This window comes from Plectropomus leopardus, chromosome 11, assembly GCF_026936395.1.
Source record: "Plectropomus leopardus strain MGB_pleo_1.0 chromosome 11, ASM2693639v1, whole genome shotgun sequence".
In the NCBI taxonomy this organism is placed as follows: domain Eukaryota; kingdom Metazoa; phylum Chordata; class Actinopteri; order Perciformes; family Serranidae; genus Plectropomus; species Plectropomus leopardus.
In genome coordinates, this window is record NC_142186.1 from 13,806,557 (window position 1) to 13,828,034 (window position 21,478).

A 21,478-nucleotide genomic window follows, 5' to 3' on the forward strand; every position below is an offset into this window, starting at 1 on the left:
TGTTTGGTGCGTGCGTGCGTCTATGTGTGTGTGTGTGTGTGTGTGTGTGTGTGTGTGTGTGTGTGTGTGTGTGTGTGTGTGTGGTTGTGTGTGCGTGCATGCCTGTGTGTGTGTGTGTGTGTGTGTGTGTGCGTGCTTCCATCCATATGCCTGACCACTGATCTGCATGCAAGTGAGTGTATGTTGCACATATTGCATGGCTGGCATATGTGTCCACACACTGATGTGTGTGCCAGTTCATGTGTGTTGCATAGGTGAGTTTGCACATGTGTGTGCGCCCCCTGTGTGTATGCATGTGTATGTGTGTGCACTCGCTGGCATGTCAGCTGATGTCCCCAGTAATCCAGCAGTGGGCCTGTTGTGGATTAGTAGCAGGCTCCAGGGGATGGGAATCCCATTCCCGTTTACAGCTCTCCCTGGCAGGAAGAAAGGCAAGGATGCCTTCTCTCTACTGCCTTCACACCGGTTGGAGCCTGAAGGTGTGTGTGTGTGTGTGTGTGTGTTTTGGGAAGATGTGTATATATGGATGTTAAATGGAAGCTGGTGAGTGTGTATTATATTTATGATGGGTTTTTTTCCTGTTTTCTATTCTTATGATGGTAGTAACACACTGTGTTGCAACAATAATTTAATGATTGGGTTCCCTGATCTTCTATATTAGATGGAGCATCACCATTTGAAGTTCCCGTGTTGTCAAAAGTCAGATTGTCCTCTCTTTTTTATTATTATTATAAAATCCATGCTTGTTATATAAATACTGTAAAAGTATCAAAACACTTAATTCACAGAGAAATGCTCCGAGTCCGTATTCAGAAACTGTGCCATCGAGACCTCCAGGAAGTTGTGATGTCACAAATATGCTATACAAAGATAGAAAGTGCCACTACAGTGCAGTTACAGTCAGTCGTTCAGCTGCAGTGACAGTGCAAGGACGCCAAGGGTGAAGATGTGGTACACCCGGAAACTGACCAATCCAGCCAAACTGGGCTTTTTTGTGAGGGCAGTTTAAAGAGACAGGTGCTAAAGGAGCCTTTCAGAGAGTTGATACAGGTATATATTCGGACAGATAGTATGACAAAATGAAGTGTTTTTTGGAACATTACAGTATATAACAATTTTCTAATATAAATCCGAACTACAAGTATGAATCTGAAAGTGAGCATAACATGGGACCTTTAAAGCAGAGGACAGCAGTGTTTTTTGGGGCAAGGCTTATGTGCATTTTTAATCAGTGTGAAATCATTGTGAATAAATGATGTATAAAGAAATTCTAATGCCATTTTTTTTATTATTGGCTATTAGTTAATGTATTTTGAGGCAGAGTGGTTAGGCTCAGTTTCCCCTTGTGAGAAAAAGAAAAAGCTGCCTTACAGTTTGGCCTTGTCTCAGAGATACTCTTTGTAGGAACATGTCGTAGATGTGTGCTGGAATTTCTATCACATCGTGTGAAGACACACACTTACATGGCAACACACACACACACACACACACACACAGGCCATTACGTTGCAACAACATGAAATTTCATCATGATAGGATTTGTTTTGAAGTCATTCGAACACCATCCAACACAAGAGCTGACCTCTTGAACCTTGAGATACAACCGTACCTTCTCCCCAGTGACAATTTAAATGCCACCTTTCTTCCACCCGGACAGAAAGAGAAAAACATTTTTTTTTTTTAATGTGTGGCTGGGACTTGCAACTCGATAGCACAACAAAAGAGCTGTGGTGGCAAGTCCCCACGCAGACATTATATGTCAGCATCACCGTCATACTGTTAGCTTGTCCCAACTGTACAAAGCCGTCCTCATTCAGGGCACCTAACCAAGGTCAGCCTGGATTAGCCGCTAGTAACCCTATCAGGTCCAGCACAATGATTACAAAGCCCAGTGACACTGGCTGTCAGCAGACTCTTTCTAGGCAACCCTATCTGTCCGACCCTTGGCTAGAGCCACCGGAGAGGGTTAGTCCATTTCAAATTGTCCCCCCTTTGTGTCTCCCTTTATTTCCCCCCTTTGATTTTCGGTGACTCGTTTGGTTCATCAATCAGCCTGTCTGGATGTGTGTGTGTTTGAAACCTATGCGGCACATAATTCCTATAATTTGTGGATTTTTTTTCTTCGTTTCCCCTTCCACATAGCCTATTCTTTGTACTTGTTACTTCTGAAGCCAACAGCCATCCCACCTAAACCCCGCACCCTCCGCCCTGCAGATGAATCAGTCCTGTAGCCTTATGCTATACACCAAATAATTTGTTCTCGAATGAACATTTGTGGAGTTATATGGTTATCATAGTTGTAAGCCTAATAGTCCTGGTTTCATCATCTTGAACTCACTTTAGCACTTTATGTCTGAGACAGTATTTTGTTTAAAATGTTTGTGGTTTGCACGACAGCACTTGTGAGAGAAGTTTTCCGACCATGAGTTAGGAAACAGGAACACCGTTCTCCTTGTCTTTCCAGTTCAGACAACACGTCAGAATAAAGCAAAATAAAGACTTGTGTTTCACTCCAAGTGCGGTTGTTTCCCTTCATTTTTCAAGAGGAATTACACTTCAAGCCCATCAGTTTACTGCCTCTCTTTCCTCCCCAAGAACTGTTTTCCCAACATCCATGTCAGTTAGCAGCATGTTAAACAAATCAAAACCTAAAGACAGGGCTGCCTTGTGATTTCGGTTTGAAAATAAAAAAAAAACTATGATAAACAAGTACAAGAACAACAGCAACAACAGTGCTAGCAGCATAACGTATTCGAGGCAACGAGGCAACCGATGTTCTCCACTTCAGCACATCAGAGGCGTCCCTGCATCAGTTGCCCTAAAGGTACCCGTTTACAAAGTGATAGGGCTTAGGGTTTTTAACTCGGGGCGAGAAGCTGATTTGAAACCCCCTCTGCTGCCAAGCACATGGACGGCTGCTGATTAGAAAAGGGTTGGCAGCAGTGGGCAGATGCCAGGCGGGGAGAGAGATGACGGCCTGTCGCCAGTCTGCCACCCAACCCCTCGCCTCCCCCAGCTGCCCCCTCCCCTACTGACCCCTCCCCCCTTGTACAAAAAAAAGACCAAAGACATTTCTGCGACAAACTGAAATGGGGGAGGAGATGAATTGTAGTAGTGCTTTGTATCAAAATGTGACATTGGAGTGATGACGGATATGCAAAGACGTGTCACGTTTTGTCGGTTTTTATAACCGATTCTCAAGAATTGATTTCTTGTTTTTGGTCACATTAAGTTAACAAAAAGTCTGCCTGGCTAACTAAGTTGCACAATGAAAGATCACAATGCAGTTTTTCTCTTTCCCTCTTCACGCCCACGCACAAACATAAGCACACAAACACACATGCACTGTAGTTTGTTTGGGATGCTGAGCATTCCTTCACCAGCCCACAGAGGATAAAACATTCTGAGCTTTTTCAAAATTCAAGAGAGTAAATAGTCATGTGGTTGGAGCATAATACACACTGTTCTCAAGTGATGCAAAATTGGATCTTTGTCCAGCAAAGATGAGTACAACACTCAGATTAAAGCCATTAGGATGCGTTCAAAGCTACAAGGAGACTAGAAGGCAGAAACTCCTTCTCGAGGTGGAAAAATTCAATCCCCTGTTCTAATAAGTTACAAAACCATGGAGGCAATAGTCACTGTGAACAATAGCCACACTCGGGCTTTAATCATACTGCTATATTCCAGACTGTATTGATTTGACAACAGCTCAATATGACTACATAACTAGTCCATTTCTCTGCTACACCACTGCACTGTTAGTCATGCACCTACAGTCATGCATAGTTAGAGTGATAGACGCACATTAACACTTCTATCCAGCTCCACCCCACATTGCCTCCAAATGTTTGCCTTCAACTGCCACCCACATCGTTAACACATGAAGCCCCAATGCAAGTCATGTAAGTTGATGAAATGCGAAAGGTCCAAGGCAGCCGATCTGCAGAGGTTCAAAAGCGTATGAAAAATCAGAAATCAATATTTATTTAGTCACATGTAATAAACAAAGGGCATGACATCGAAGCTTTATCCTTTAGCTATTCAATTCAACTTCAGGCAATTCACTCGACAAGAAAAAGAGTAAACAGTTACTAATCATCAGCAGGTATAACGCAAGCAACTCTGCCAGTTCGACATTATTCAGTGGTAAATTCTGTTGGGAGGAAATAGATGAAAAATCAATAGCTGCTTCCTTCATTCATGAAGGATGTCATTTTTCATAAATCGACTGATATGGAGTTATCTGTAGTGAGCCGAGGTAGAAAAACTGCTTTTATCCGTTAAGCAATCATTTGTATTTATTATATGATATCAATATGTTACAAGCGTGTCTGTTTTTTTGGGGGTTTTTTTTTTTAGCGAGCAAAAGTTAATTAGTTTGAGGAAGCTAAAGTATAAGATGTATTTGCAGGGAGGGCATGCAAACTCTTGAAAATTAAAAAGAAAATTAATTCAGAAATAGCTGATTTGTTTTTAATATTGTGCCTTTAAAACTTAAACGTGTTCAAGAAAAATGCAGTTGCCAACAGATATTCAAGCTCATTTTCTATATTTCATCAGTAAAATGAGCCCAACCATTATGCTGCCGATCAAGAAGTTATTTATAGAACTATATATATGTATTTTCTTTTCCAGTTTTTTTTAGTTTTTGTTTTTTGTCGATCTTTATAACGCCTTATAGCCGCATCTATACATCACCAGCAGAAGTGTTAACGCCATATTTATACACAGCCTTGAAAGTCACAACAGCTAATTTCTATTAGCCCAAACTGGCAATAAGGTCATGCAGGACGGGGTATCTGTCTGACTCTACATCTTTTTCCTCGTCCACCTCTCTGTCTGTCTGACCTAATGCTTTTCTGTCTCGCTTCATCTGCCTGCCTCACTGTCTCCATACTCTCCATATTGTCTTTATCCGTCTGTCTCTCCGTCTGCCTTGTCTTCCTTCCTGCCTGTCAGTCAATCTCCTCTCTCTCCCATCTCCTATATCTCCATCAGGCTGGGGACTAAAATATCTTAGGAGTTCCAGCCTGTCTGAAACTGAGACCTGGAATGTACTACTGCGGAGTTCAACACACACACACACACACACACATACACACACACACACAGTTCTACACCTTTACAGGCCGACAGGTGCATTTTCACACTGACTATATGCATATGTGCACACAGGCATTTACATGCACACTCACATATGCACTCACCATTATATACACTTAACACACATACAAGTGAAAAAAGAGGTTTCACAGACCATACACACACACACACACACACACACACACACAGTGATGGTACAGTAGCTTACTGATGGTTAGCCTATGGTCTGTGTGTAGAGGAGACAGTGCCCCCTGGTGTGGGCCAAACAGTACTCCCAGTCAACCACATCTTGACCCAATCTGTATTAAGAGTACTCATTTACTCTTCTGGGATTGATTAGTCCTGCCTGAAACAAAGAAACCACCTATATCTTCCTGTAAAATACAAGCCATTTCCTGCGTAACAGACAGACTGTCACAAATTATACAGGGTACAATAAATGCTCTGTGTCTCCAAAGGAGATGTAGAATTTGGCATTACAGTGAATAATTTCTCTTAAAGTCCTGCATGTTGACGGCTAACTCACACTATGTGTTTTATCCATGTGATGTGAAGTACACTGTACAAAACACAGTTATTCAATATTACTGCTTTCTCATACAATTTTTTTCTTTATCATGGGCCAAGTTTGTGTCTGTATAATTGTAATACACACACACACACACACACACACACATAGATATGTTACAATTCCTTCAATCTCAGTCTGTTTTTACAACCACGTCATAGTCATGCATAATGACTGATGTGTGTTTTATAGGCTTATGCATTTGACACGTCATCATACATAATAAATATATTAGATGTAACATTTGTATTTTCAAAGCTTTTTATGCAGTTAATTTTTCGCTCGATATAATTTGTCACTGATGGATTTCTCTGCAAAATCATGATAGCAATTAGAATGTGAAAAAATATTAAACTAATTTTCAAATATTATTTAAATATGGTGTATTTAATTTAGTTGTGTGCTTAAAAATACTGCCTTTTCTTACATAGTACTCCTGACAATACTTTCCTTCATTCTTACTCTTCTATATTATGCTGTGATAACAATATGTGGCATTAGATTTAATATAACACTGTTATGTCTCCTTTAGTCTAAATAAAAAAGGCCCATTGTGACTGTAATTAAGTAAGCATTTGAATAGGGGACATTAAGAGATGTTGTGTATTAATTAACACACACACAGAAAACATTACTATGGGCCTCCTTTTTGTAATGCATGCTTGTATTTAGGCGTTCTCAATAAATTAGTCACTTCTGCTAACAGGCAAGCTGTATTGCACCTATTTAAATTGTGCTGTTGCTGTTTACAACGCTGTCAGACCACACTGCAGTGGAGGAACAAGCACCTGATGGATGAACACATTCATTCGGATGAATACTGATGAGGAAGACTGCTAGGCCACTCTTCTTCCCCAGTAGCTGCCACCTTGACTGCCCGTTCCAAAAAAACCGCTGTCACAGTTTCAGGTTTCCACCATGCTGTGCTGTATCGCTTGTCTCCAACAGAGGTCATAATGCCTGTAATCACAGTAATAAAGGACAAGGCTGTGTCCTGTTTTTCCATGCAGACGAGTCCAAAAAAGCGCACACAATGATACACAGCAGCGTAGACAGGTGAGCGGCCCAAACACACTGGCAAAGTGGGAGAAAAAGTGTCAAACTCGCCTCATACACTTGCGCGCGCACACTTTAGCAGTGCTGGTGTCTGTGCAGAGGAGAGATTGCCCCTCATAAAGCGGCAGTCAGCACCACCAACAGCTTTATTATTCCTGATGAATGTAATTGTAATAATAAGGGATGAGTGTATTTGAGATGCGCTAAGTGGTGGAAATTAAGGAGCCGGGTACGCCTCCCGCAGCGCGCACTGCCTGACGAGCGCGCACACTTATCGGCGCTCGCATACGTTCATGGATGTGTCCGCGTTTGATAGTTGGACTGACGACATAACCAGCTGCAAGTGGAGAGCACTGGCCATTTTATATCCCCCCCCCTCTCCCCCTGTCTCTCTCTCCCTCTCTCTCTTTTTGCTCAGTTGTTATGGGAGTGTGTGTGTGTGTGTGTGTGTGTGTGTGTGTGTGTGTGTGTGTGTGTGTGTGTGTGTGCGCGTGTGCAAGTTTTGATCACCTGTGTCAAAATCAACCTGACCCTTAAAACAATTAAAATAAATAACCCGACGGCACAAAAATGATGTATTTATACAGGCTAAAAGTAACCTTGTATGCTTCTCTTTCTGTCCCTGTTAGACTACTTATGTACTGGCGCTGCAAAAAATATCCATCATAAAAAAAAAAAAATCAATTAATGCGCTTTTGGAGATTTGAAAAGATATAATGGAATTGAGATGTTCAAAATTGATTTGAACTCTAGTACACATTACCTCACCTGTTTTGTCAATTTCCCTAAGACATATGACAAATACATCAACTGTGGAGAAATTAAATTGCACTGTCAACAGTTACATCTCACCTTGTTGTTTTGTCTGACTGTATTAAGTCAAAACGGTTTTAAAATCCCGCACTAAACTAAACCACTCTTGTTAAAATGGTTATAGTTCCTACTTTTTGCAGTGTGGAGTCTTGGTTTTGTTCCGAGGCTCCATTTCTCTGAGGCAGAAAGGGGGCGGGGATGGGATATTCAGATGAGCCGGAGTGACAGCTCCAGTTTCCCCCAATGCTCTGTGTGTCTGAAACTCCACTGGCTCCTTCCCTCCTAACTCCTCACTTCATAGTGCTGCGTACTAAAAACATCGGACGCTAGGGGATCAAGACGCATGCCACATTGCCTCTATGTGGGCACTTTAACAGATCTTTCGGGGTTTTTTTTTCCCAGTAAGGGGGCTGTGGAGGGAGGACTTTTTTATTTTCATTGTCTGATGACTGTTTGCACGGCCGATTATTGAGTTGATTGTTTATTATTTTTTGGCTGTTGTTTCTCGCCGCCGTGCGCGTTTTTTCCTCCCTTTTTTGGAATCGGCGACCTATACCCGGCGCTCACCAATGTCCTATCCTCAGGGTTACCTCTACCAGCCCCCGGGCTCTCTGGCTCTTTATTCGTGTCCGGCTTACGGGGCCTCGGCTCTGGCTGCCCCGCGGAATGAAGACTTGGCGAGGTCGTCCTCTGGCTCAGCCTTCAGTCCTTACCCTGGATCGGCTGCTTTCTCCGCCTCGGCCGGTGCAGGCTTCTCCAGTCCACTGTCATACTCCACGGATCCAACTACGGGATTCCCATCCTACATGGTAAAATATTTCATGTATTCCTGCATAATTCTGTGCGATAAGACTCCACGGCAGGTGAATGTGTCGGCGAAAGTCTGTAAATGTTTAGCTGTCTTTCACTGGGACACAGCGCGATTAAATCGGCCCAGGTTGACTATGTTTTTGTTATGAATCTCTCTTCAGTAAGTGCTGGCGGAACTTTCTTATATGAGTGCACGTTGCTACCATATCTACTGGCCTGCTCGTCGGTTTCTTACTGTAAAATCATTGACCTCTTTGGCTTAAATGGGATTTTTTTTAAGCATGAGCTAGGAATTGTAACGGCTTGACCAACGCTTAACACTCACTGCGCAGCTAATTATGTAAAACAGAACACCAACTAAGATTTTTATTTGAGCCTTTAGCCTCGAAGCAGTTCATTTGTGCGCCATAGAAAATTAATAGAACACAAGCTATTACTCTTTCTTCTCCAGCAGTCATTAAAATCACCAGGGGATGAAGTCGCTGACTTTTTATGCAGAGTTGAATAAACGAAATTTTAACATGAAAAGCATGACTCGCAATGCTAATGTCACAGGGCACTTCAAGCGTTTTAGGAAAGGTGCATATCAAGTGATTTGCTAATGGGATTTGTAATGCTGCAAAGAGGAGATATGTTAACACATTGGTGCTGCCACAACAAAACAAAAAGCAAGCCACTGGAAGAAAATGAGGAAGCTAATAGGTGATTACAGAAAATTGAAATTTCCTTTTTATTATCTTTACGGCTTTATTAACAGGAGCCCTGTTATTAGTTAATCCGATAATGATCTTCACCATTAGTTAACCATTAGTTCGTGCTTTTCTGCGGCCTGCTTTTTACGCACGATGTGTTTACGACCCGTGCGTTTGCAGTGTTTTTAAAAGCTTAATGAACAGGTTGACAAATGATCAAAGTATAAGCTAAAATATTGATCGTTTATTTATAACAATGCACTTGACGTCTTTATTCAAGATCAGATTACTTATAGAAATTCAGGATAAGATGCCAGTGAATTTCTCTCCCTTTTCACCTGTTCTGACAGGATTTCAAAAACAAATACTTAAATGTAGCTAGTAGAATAAAATTGTTTCTCTCGTTTTAATGTGATTTTATTACATACTTGTGCGCTTTAAATGCCCCTTTTATTGTGTTTGCTTAATTACTCACAAGCCTCATTAATGTCACATTTAAAAATAAAAATTGAAAACACATGCATGTTCCTGACTTTTTTCTTTTTTTTCAACTTTTCTCCAGAGCTCTCCATATGACGCGCACACGTCGGGCATGGCCGGGGCATTAAGTTACCACCCATACGGGAGCCCAGGGTACCCCTACCAACTCAACGACCCGGCTTACCGCAAAAACGCCACCAGGGACGCAACGGCCACCCTGAAGGCCTGGCTGCAGGAGCACAGGAAGAACCCGTACCCGACCAAAGGGGAGAAGATCATGCTGGCAATTATCACAAAGATGACCCTGACGCAGGTCTCCACATGGTTCGCCAACGCGAGGCGGAGGCTCAAGAAGGAAAACAAGATGACCTGGGCGCCCAGGAATAAGAGCGAAGACGAGGACGACGAGGACGGGGACGCGGAGAGGAAAGATGTGGAGCGCTCTGAAAAAACGCTGGATAACAGCGAGGCTTCAGCGGAGGATGAAGGTGGGGTATAATCTGGCGACCGAGCCAATGATCCATTTAACAATTCGGGGTAGGCTGGGGGTTAGAGGGAGGGGAGGGGGTGGATGCCTCTTTTATTTACTGATCAAGTTATTCAGTGCAATAATACTCTGGGTAAAAAAAAGAAGAAAAAAGTCCTGGATATAGAAATTATCTGGTTTGAATATATATTTCATTATTATTCTCACAGATCTGGTTTTCGTGTAGCCTGTTGTTTTACTACAGTTTATTGAAGTAACTGTGTTTATTGATACAATTTTTAATATATCATTTTGATATATAGGCCTATTTTTCTCAAATGAAAACGAGTATCTAAGACAAAATTACCTGTTATGGTGAACGTTTTATTTAATTTAACATGAATAACTGTGGGTCAAAGAGGACACAACACAGCAATCCACGAGTGATCCTTAATAAATTTTAATATTATTCTGCATTTCGTATAGCCTAATTATCTAAGAAAGAAAACAATAATTTCTTTAGCAAATGCTTTTAATGGCATATTATTTAAACTGCTATACATAATTAATATCTTACTTATTCAAGTCTGGTTGGTTGTAAAATTTTAGTGATTGCTTTAAATACACATGGACATATTTGAGTGCGAGATTAATTTTTAAAAAAAATATTTATAAGAAATTCTGAGTTCATGACTTTGCTTTTATTTTAAAATGCTGATTGTTGATTAATTTTATGGCACAGGCCCTATACTTTAGTGGTCTTTCTTTCTTTCTTTATGTCTTTCTTATATAGTTTTTTTTTTTGTTTTTAGTTTTTCCTGTGACTATATGTCTTCATATTTTTCTTTTTCTCCTCTTCTTCTAGGTATCAGTTTGCACGTCGACACTCTGACGGACCACTCCTGCTCGGCGGAGTCTGACGGGGAGAAGGTCAGCTGTCGCGTGGGGGAGCTGGGCCCAGACCAGACCGGCGACAAGTGCGACGAGGACGGCGAGGACCAGAACCACGACCCGCGGGCTCCACTCTCACCCAAATCCGTTACATCGTCGCCCCTAACGGGAGTAGAAGCTCCTCTCCTCAGTCATCACCATCACCACCACCACCTCCATCACCTCCACCATCTCCACAGCCAACGCGAGGATTTGGCCCGGAGCCTCGTCAATAGCAACAATATTAATACCAATAAATCGTCCTCATGCCTTGATAGCAGACCTTCATCGGGGGCGCCTCAGAACCCTACAGTCAAGCCCAAATTGTGGTCGCTGGCGGAAATTGCTACCTCGGACCAAAAGCAGCAACATCAGCAACTGGGGCAGCAACCAAATTGCCCCTCCTCCAGCGGTGGCCTCCTCACCCCCCCTACGTCTTCCACCACCTCCCCGGCTGCCAGTTCCCCCTCCCTCTACCCGGCCCCCTCCATCCTTGGAAGACCTATTTATTACACTTCTCCCTTTTATAGCAATTACACAAACTATGGCAACTTCAGCCCCCTGCAGGGCCAAGGGATCCTGCGGTATACTAATTCATCTGGAGTGAGTCTGGCTGCTGCCGCCGCCGCCGCCGCCGCTGCTGCTGCTGCAAACGAGGGTCTGAGCTCCTCTCACCAGGCTCTGGAGGCGAGCACAAACCCCAAACACAGGCCAGACTCTCCCCTCGTTAAAAGTAACCCCAACCAGATTGTTGTTGTCGAGCAGCAGCAGCAACAACAGCATTTCAGAGCCGCAAATTTAGAAGCAAAGAAAGGTACGTAATAAAAAAAAAAAAAGAAAAAAAAACACTACGCGGTGAACAAAATGATTTTGAAAATGTATTTAATCTGGTGTTAAATCTCGAGATTGTATTTTTCTTAAACGCGGGAGGTAAACCACTGGAAGTAAAATGAGTTCACTTGTTTGCAATGCAAATCAACTGGTTTTCTTTGTGTCACTTTCATGTGTCATAACAGTGAAACCCTGAGGTGACTGTCCGTTTCAAGAATATTACCACGTTTTTAAAAGCGAGTTTGCATGAGGAACAAGTGACATTATCTGACACGATTGGCAGATTTTTCCACTTGTTTTAGGATGAATACGATTTTAGGACTGCATACGAGACTAAATGATTTATTCAGATGGATATTTTAGTGCCGTCCAAGCAAGCGAAAGTGAATTATGGTCTGTAATTCGTTTTCAGCGCAGTGCATTTTCTGGAAAAATCAATTTATAATTGCTCTCCTGTTTTTTTTTTTTTTGTTTGTTTTGTTTTGTTTTGTTTGTTTTTTTTTGTTGGTTTGTTTTTAGATAATATGTATATTTTGGTCTCTCGTTGAATCATTAAGTATCGCATTAGAAAGCAATGGGGTGTGATTAGAAAAGCGTTCTGCAAACAAATGTGCAAGACTTAAAGACATTGAAAATAAGTTCATAAGGGACAGGCCTCAAATCAGCCGATCCACGCGCACGCACGCACGCACGCACACACACACACACACACATACACACACAGTGGCAGCCTGTGAATCCAATAAGCAGAGAAATGTTGCCATAGCTTTGAGCAGGAATCCTATTTTTAATGTTTCTTCTGACGTGTGTGTGTGTGTGTGTGTGTGTGTGTGCGCGCGCGCGCGCGCACTCAAACCTTATCGTTCAGTTTAGGATAATTATAATTACACAGGGTCAGCCAAAAGCAAACAAATCAGTTCGTTTGCTCTGTGCATTCATCGTGCAACTTTACATCTTCAAATGTCGCTTAGGTTACTGTGGCGGTCACTTTTCTTGCGCACACTCAAAGCTTTGCCTGCACGCCGCTGGATGCTCGATAGATTTTTTTTCTCTCACCGGTAATTATGCAGTAGGGATTTTAATAAGCACTTGCAGAGTAGAGCTGCTTTTGGGCAGAGGCAGCCTGTGAAAACGCAGTGTTTCCTGCGGTTGTGGAGAGAGTGTATCATTTGATGGTGTGGGATTTTTATTTCCATGGTCTGCAGGTAGGTGTCACAATTGCTTTGACTATAAAGCGAGTAAGGACACCACCTTTTGGCCCCACGTTTTAACCCCCACAACCTTTTACTCCAAACCAGATCTAGTGCCACCATATAGTCGGAATGAAAGCTGCTACCGCTTCCTCAGCACGCAGGCTGAGACACTTTCTACAGTACATGTTTGTCAGATTTTATTATTTCAGTTTTTATTTTGATGCATTGTGGATAATAATTTCATATGCTAGTTTGGAAAAAAAATCTCCCATTATATGTGATTTCCATGTTATTTCTCAGGTTCCTATAGTTTGCTTATTGCCATGGTATATTATTTTATTCTATATTCACGTGTGGAAAACATAATTTGGCCTTTCTGTGAAACTGTGTTTGTAAAAGGAGGTGTCTTTGGGACGCAAAGCGGACGGGACTGAAGTGAACTTGAGGACTTCAAAGTGGAATAGCCTACATTTGATATTTATTTTTTTAAATGATGGCAAAATGATGCCTATAATTTATGCAAGTTGTATTGCAAAAATGGGAAACTGACATCGTCTGTTCGTTTTGTAAATATATATATTATGGACGGTTTTTATTTGAGACACATTTGGGAAAAAGCTACACAATCTTGTTATCAGGAGTACTTTTACTAATTTATATCTTTGAATGTAAATAAAATAAAACGCGCTGGTATAGATGTACCAGCGGGGTATGATATCCATTATTCAAAGGAGAAAATATTAAACTGTTTTCCCAACTATGACATAAATCTTGGGGAGTCATTCTTTTATTTACAACAGACCTGTGTTTAACACTGAGGCATTTTTATGATTTGCTCAGCTCATTGTTCTTTTTATTTTGTCAGTCAAACGCAGATGGGAAATGCTTGATGAATCTCGCTTTTCATAAACATTATGAGTTTTCACAGATTGCACAATCCATTCTTCCTAAATGGACCATCATTTTAGTTTAGGGCCTCATTCTGGCCAGGGGAATCTCCCTCGGCCACATATTCACGACCTTGATTGGGATAAACGACATACTTATTTCATTTTTTTCTCCCCTTTTCCCCTCTCCCCTCGCCCTGCCACACATTTATTTTTCAGTGTGATTAATACAGCCGTGGGACGCATCGGGCATTATGGGCTCCCAGCGGGGCCGTCCCTGGAGCTTTTTAGCCTGGTTCAGGATGGGTCAGCCCTGCCTGCTTCATTACGGCACGGCATTGAGCAATCCATAAAAGTCTATCTAAGCATCTGCCAGCTCCAATGGGCTGTGTGATGGGCCCTAATCGGACAGGCTTTCCTCTGCTTTTCATCATGGCTTGGTTGTTACAGCGGCTGTAGGACACAGCTAATTAAACAATTTAGAAAAAAAAAAGCTTGAGTCTATGGACATTACTATTATTATTATTATCACCATCATCATTATTATTGACACTTTTGCACACAGTTTTTAATGTATTTTTTGTTATTTATTTGAAAATTGCTTTTACAATATTTTGTCACCCACCGCTGTGGCCTTGTACACTGTGAAATACTCAAAGATCAAATATATAATATTCCCATCCTTCTAGAGGAGACCTCCATCATCGCTCCCAGCCAGACTAAAAGCTAATCCTTCATTTTCCAGTTGAATTTGAGCTTGAGTGTTGTCCAAATCTCAAGGGACTCCCTTTCACCTTGCTTTTCCTCCTCCTCCTTCTTCTTCCCCCTCCTTTGCCTCATCCAAGGAAGTAATATTTGGCTGCCACCAGGGATGTAGTGGAGGGTAAACCCAGCCAAACTCAGTTAACCCACCTTTTAGTCCAACAGAAGTCTTTGTGTCATAAATCCATGGTTTACTTTTCAGTGAATAGTGTCACACAGTCAGAAATTAAATGACAGTAGAGGCTTTTAAGGAGAAAAAAAAAGAAAAGCAAAGATTATATATATTTTTAAACCATTATTGATTTTGTGTTTAAATTGGATGTTTTTCTTTTGATCACCACTGCCTGATATTGTTTTACCTACCTTTTTATTTACCTTTACTTCATTGCCAGCCATATATGCTATAGCCGCTGGCCAGCTTCTTCTTCTTCAGCCCAAACGCTTTCATTAGGGGTTGATTTATTGAAATGCATGCTTTATTCTCAGGTGGGTTCCCCCAGGGACTCAGCACTGTTGTCAAATAGCACCAGAGGCACTCTCCAAAGCACACAGAGGCCCTGCCTCTCTCGCTCTCTCTCACCCGCTGCTGCACCCTCCAAATGTCAACATTTGTTCTCAATAAAAAGAGTTATTGTTTCTGTTAAAAAAAAATTGCTCAGCAACCGGTTGCCTTTGAACACATGAAAAGAAACTTCCACCCCACCTCTTTGTTTGATTGAGAGCAATGGCAGGTGAAAATGGGAGCAAGGCGTCCATTGCACATGACAAACCTCAAGCTGTGAAGCCCAATATGAAACGATTGTGAATTTATGCCACAATTAGTCACATTTGTACAGAGGCGTTTCTTTGCCTTTTGAAGGGCCCGCTGTTTGCCTCCATTCCTTTAACTATTAGCAGAAGAAGCCAGGGCGCCCTTGGCAGTCTAGATATTGATCCTCAAGGGCAAAACAGACAATTTACTGTATTGCAAGTCTACTGTGGGGTATAAGGCCTAGCTAAGCCTGTGCTTTAGAGCGAGGGGACAATTTAAATTTATCTAGATATTCTTTAATTCCACACATTGCATATCAAATACAGTCATAATCCTATCGTATAGCTTACCAAAGAGGGTGTGTTCATCCTCGCTGAGGACTAGTTGTCATTGCAAGCTAAACTGATGGTATCGCAGGGCTCATAGGCTTCATGTGAGTGTAGACTGGAGAGCAAGTGGACTCATTCACCTTATCGTTGATCAAATAAGCAGCTCGTATATGCAGATAATTCATGAGCTCTTTGTATTCTTTATCCTCACATCAACCCTTTTCTCCTCCAAAATGCTCCAGACATTAATCTCTGACGCACACTTGTGTGCTGCTCCAACAAGAAGTTAATGCAGCTAAAGTTTTATTATTGCAGTAGAGATGTTTTGAAAACAGGAATTGTAGTAGTTAATAGGGTGGGATGTAAAGTGAGACCAGTAGGAACTGATGGATTTGCTAAACAAAAAAAAAAAAAACAAAAAAAAAAGGCAAAACTTAAAAAAAAAAAAAACATGACAGAAATACAACTTGCAGATTGTTTGACAGTCTGTGTGAATAAACTTGCACTTATGTCTCTCATGGGGAGACATAAACTAAAATACTTAGTGCTTTTTTAAATCTTGAAATGCATGGGCAATCCATTGAGAAAAAACTAAATATTTTTTAAGGGCTCTTCTGGGATAAGAACCTCCGAAATGTAAGTTATCTGGTTGAAATTCAAATGTATAAACTTCACTTTGATGGGCATTTTATAAAACCAGTGATAGCAGCAAAAATTCCAATTATTTTTCATAGCACACTTGTACTCCTTTATTAAAGAAAAAGGGAATACGTGTGAGCAAAACAGTATAAAAGCATTTTACCCTTTGATTGAACCTATCTTTAATTCCACCCTTTCTGACGCTCTTATATCTTTCATGCTAAATCCACCATTAAGACCTACCCATAAATACTGCTGATGTTCAGACTTAACCATAAGTAGCACTAATATTCAGGGGGAGAGTGAGAGACGAAAGAGAGCGGCGTACAAATAAGGTACAGGTGTGTTTAATAACACACATCAAAGTGGACGGGGGACTTTAAAAATGAGTCCAGGGTCCTGTCCTCTCGTAAAGGTGTCAGGTGAAATGTTCACTACTCTGGATGATCAAGGGGAGTAAGCTGTGCAGGATTTTTTGACACTCACACATACACACAAAGCTACACGTACACACTGATCCACGCATGTTCTCACTCCCCTAACGTACACACACAGACACACACACTCTCAGACTGAGAGACGCTAATGCTTGTCCACACGACAGTCTAAACAAGGCCATTAGGAGCCCTGACTTCCACTCTTAATTGACAGTTATGTTTAATGCCTGTGGTGAGTAAACACTTCAGAGTAGTGGACTGCACCTTTTGGGCTATAAATCAGACGAAAACTGGAAGAGGCTGCCATGAAAATGCCTGTAAAGGTGAATGTAAAAGGTGAGGTGCAAACCGCAGACAACGTGTGTGTGAGTGTATGTGTATACGTGCATGTGCATTTCAGTGTTTTGTGCACTTAGTGTACTTAAATATGCAAACACATAATACGACATACAGGTGCATTAGCATATATACAAAAGGAAGTCAATGTTGTCCTTGTGGTGTAGTTGGTCTTGTACTGCTGTTATGCAACTGTACAACAAATACAATACAGCATGCTGATACACACCTTCATTTTAAAATGATATAATTTAACATCTTCCATGATTTGCACACACATATAAATATACTACAGTGGTTCTCTCACATCCCAGTAAATCATATGGTTTCTTCATGTCATCAAAAAGGCCACAAAAATAGAAAACAAAAAATTGAAGAATACAAACTAAATTTCAGAGTCAGAGGATAGATTACGAAACAGTATAAATGACAGAGTGGTGACATAAATTTACAGTAATAACTGGCAGCAGCTTCTCCTGCAAAGTAAGTACCGTTTGTTTGTTTTTTTTGTTTTGTTTTTTACAGTTTCTTTTACAGTGGATTACTAGAAAAAAAGTGCAGTTTATTACTGTATTCCGAAAAATTACAACACAATTCTGGCAAGAGTTTTATCAGTAAACTAATGTATATTTACAGTATGTAATGTGAATCTACAGTATGTATCCTGTATAGGGGTAAAAGCAAAAGCTCACATGCACGCACGCACGCATGCACGCACGCACACATGCACACACGCACACACGCACACCTGGACAGAGTAGGCCTGAATAAAAGATACAGATTTCAAACAAGCTGACAGTGAAACTTGAGTTTGAGTTTTATAACATCCATGCTCACTGAACAGATGCAGAATTTACATTAGAAAGTAGAACTATATCTAAATATAATATTATACAATACAAAATATAAAAACTATATCTTTGTAAACACATGCACCTGTACATTCATACTCATGCAAACCTTACATAATACACTTACATATAACCATGCATACATGTTACATGCCCAAAAATCAACAATATAACCTGCACACACAAGACAGGTTGGACATTGTTTTATGTTAGTGTAGAGATCTAGTCAACTTTGGTGATGCAATATCAAGAGTACAATGTTTAGCAAAAAATGCTTGTGGGCCGAAAACAATAGGGAATAAAGTTCACTCCAGGCAGTAATAATGTTAAATCATTTAGTTTGAATGACTTACTTTCCTGCCACCTTAAATAAGTAAGTAACTACTGAAATATCCAAATTGAATGTAAAATATATCAGGCATGTAAACAGAAACAAAGAAAAATATTACATTTAGCAACATACTGAAAGTCTTGCATAATACGGAAACTTTCAACATCTATATCACGTGTGTTTTTGTATGATTTATTTATCATCTCAGGTGTGATTTAATCCCAACTGACTGCATACTGTTCTAGTTTTTACCATACCGGCATTTTACTGCATGTGTGTTTGTGTGTGTGAAGGTGTTTATGTGTTCTGTATATCCAGAGTATGTGACTGCTTCTCTACACGCTGTGATATGCATCTTAGTTAAACCTCCACCCTGAATTGCTGTATAACTGTCAGCTTTTAAGATCAGTGAGTCCAACAAGTGGATGAGGCAGACATGAGAAAACGTTGGTTTTCTCTTCCTGTCTGTCTGGAGTGTTTTATAAATGAGCTCAACCTGTCTGCACGGAACCTTTTTTTCCCATCACGTACTCTGCGAGACATATCAGGGAAGTGGTTCATGTTAAATAGTATCTGTCAGACTTGTCGGCTAATTAAATGAAGCTTTGCTTTAAGCGTACACTTTAGTGTCATGACTTTTCACTTGATTCTACAGCTTTCAACCTAAGCTACTTTCACTGAGAAATGGGATAGCGTGCAAATCAAACAGCGTCAAATGTAAATGTATGAAGAAAACCTGCGACCTAAGATGCTCGTTTAATGAAAATAACCCGCAAGACATGCCTGGAGGCACAGATCGAGGCACTATATATTATCTGCCAAAATGTTCATTTTAAGAATACTGTTTAAACATGTTGCATCACTTCAAATTATATCTAATATAATAAATCAAAGGTAGCTGAAGAAGCTCTTGGATGAATTGGGAATAATCTTTAAGGCCAAAGAGCATGCCCAGTTGCTTTGACAACAAGATTTGACCTAAATAACAGAAAATCACATTTTTTAATGGGATTCCAAGTATTAGAAATGTACTATGTAAAGTTATACGTGAGTCCATTCTGAAATTTTTAGATGAGTGATATTTTCAAGACAATCCTATTAAGAACGTGGATGTCAATAGTGGACAATTCTGTAAAACCCCGGATCATCTCAATGCCAGTCTTTTTTCTTTTTCTTTCTTTTCTTTTCTTTTCTTTTCTTTTCTTTTCTTTTTTTGCCATATCAGATTCAAGTGACTGTTGTTTGCAAATAATAGATAAGGAACCATATCAATGATAAAACAATTCTTGGGAAAAAATAAACATAAACCATAAACTTACCGTGGGCTGGAAACGTTTGAAATGCTGTATATTTACAGAATACACTTGTTTTTCCTGGACTGGTTAGCTCCCCTTGTATTACAGTCCTTGTCTCCACTCAGTGCTGATTGTTTGCAGTGGGTCTCCTCCAGCGACCGTCCACATAGTTTTTCCTGTTTAGCCAGATGTAAAAATGTTTCACTTGTTACAGGCATGCGGGCCAACAGGTGATCCCTCACTGCCTTCCCACAACGAAAACATGGCAGTTGGTGGTGGTTTGTGGTGAGTGCTTCACCTCTATGCACTCCGAATGCCAGCCAAGGTGATGTTTGAACAAGGCTAAGGTGTAAGGAATGGCAAGGCAAAACAAGCATAGCAGTTTTCAACAACAAAGCAATTCAAAGTGCTTTAAATCATTAACCTGACCGCAGCAAGACTGTCTCTCAAAACTCACTTACAGGAATATTATTTATGCCATACTTTTCTGGTACTGTTAAATCAAAACCTGAGTTTTTCAGTGACAACTGATCCCTTTGCTTTGACTGCTCAAACCAGAGAAACACAGCGTTCTCATTTATCTCAGGGAGTGTGTCACAAAAAAAGCAAGGTTGTCTGGCAGAACAATCTGGCCCAACTTTCTGTGCAGTGCAGTGTCATCTGGCAACGCCTTGTGTTGGCCAATCAAACAAGTACAAGTAGATTACTTTGTACCATAAAGAACAGCATTCTTCTCTTCTCTCGCCCACTGAGGTTTAAAAGTCACTGCACAGTGTTCTTAGGGTATTAGAGGGATATGTGGCACACAGATAAATACAAAGTAAGTGACAGATTTGGAGGTCTCAGATGCACAGTAGGCTTAAATGTGGCATCATGATTCACAGGTGTCCCACCTGAGTCGCAGGTCACAGTGCTCCTCGATTAGGCCGTGCACATTAATGAAGCATTTTGCTACAACTTTGATTCTTAATCTAAAAAGGGGTATTAAGGACATTAGAATTTGGCAGTCAGTGCACAAGGATGTTATTTGTTAAAAAAAAGTAGCAAGGTTTCCAAGCCATTCATCAAAATGGGGACATAAGACCCGGTACCTACTCGGGCCAACACCCAATCACATACCACTGAGACAATCTTCCAGCCAGATATTATTATGTCAATATGCCATCTAATGTGAGTTATTGTATTTCTGTGTGAAGTAAGCCTGTGCTTTTATTGCCTTTGTTTAATTTATAAGTTGTGGAAGGTCAAACCCAAAGTTCCTTGGTGTGTCTCCATCACAATCTACATGAAACATAATCTTCAAGCCGTCACACACAAGCAAACGTTTCCCCCTCCCTCCTCTTCCTTCTCCAATTGTACTCCTCTTCTGCTCTAAATAGGGTTATTCCCCAAGAGGTGGGGTGGGGGTAAGGAGAACAGGGAGACTGCACTTTGCCAAGCATAACCCTCTCTCTTCTTCTCTCTCTCTTTGCCTTCCTCCATCGCTCTCTCTTTCACTCTCTGAGGACAATCCTCTTTCGACTCCCAACCCACCCAGGAATATTAGTCTTATTGCATTTAATCATTGAATACTAGCACCCAAAAGATTTCAATTCATTAAAGGCACTCAGATATTCAGGCCAGCTGCTTCCTGGCGACTAGCTAAAGACAAGGTGGAGACAGACAGGCTGTGTGGGTGTGTGTGTGTGTCTGTGTGTGTCTCTGTGTGTGTGTGTGTGTGTGTGTGTGTTCTCTCTCTCTTTCTCTGTGGAGACAGGGCAACCCAATCCTCAGCAATGCCCTGGCTGTGCTCAGCACAATTCGGCGACAGCTATACCTAATCACACTACACAGAGGTGGTTCTGCTTATACTCTGTGATTGTACGTGTGTGTATGTGTGTTCGAGGTGAAGAAATGTGTGTAGAAGGGTGCACTG

At 41.0% G+C, this 21,478-nt stretch overlaps 2 protein-coding genes across 2 annotated transcripts in view; both read left to right on the plus strand.

The window, feature by feature from the left end:
* The window catches only part of irx4a (iroquois homeobox 4a), a 486,370-nt gene that overhangs the window by 323,727 nt on the left and 141,165 nt on the right, over positions 1–21,478 (plus strand). The gene's annotated exons all lie outside the window — the stretch shown is intronic.
* irx2a (iroquois homeobox 2a) lies at positions 7,807–13,714 on the plus strand. Its single transcript, XM_042489153.2, has 3 exons — positions 7,807–8,352; positions 9,608–10,013; positions 10,857–13,714. Exons 1-3 carry the CDS (start codon positions 8,113–8,115, stop codon positions 11,741–11,743), a joined length of 1,533 nt encoding a protein of 510 aa, XP_042345087.1. The 5' UTR covers positions 7,807–8,112; the 3' UTR covers positions 11,744–13,714.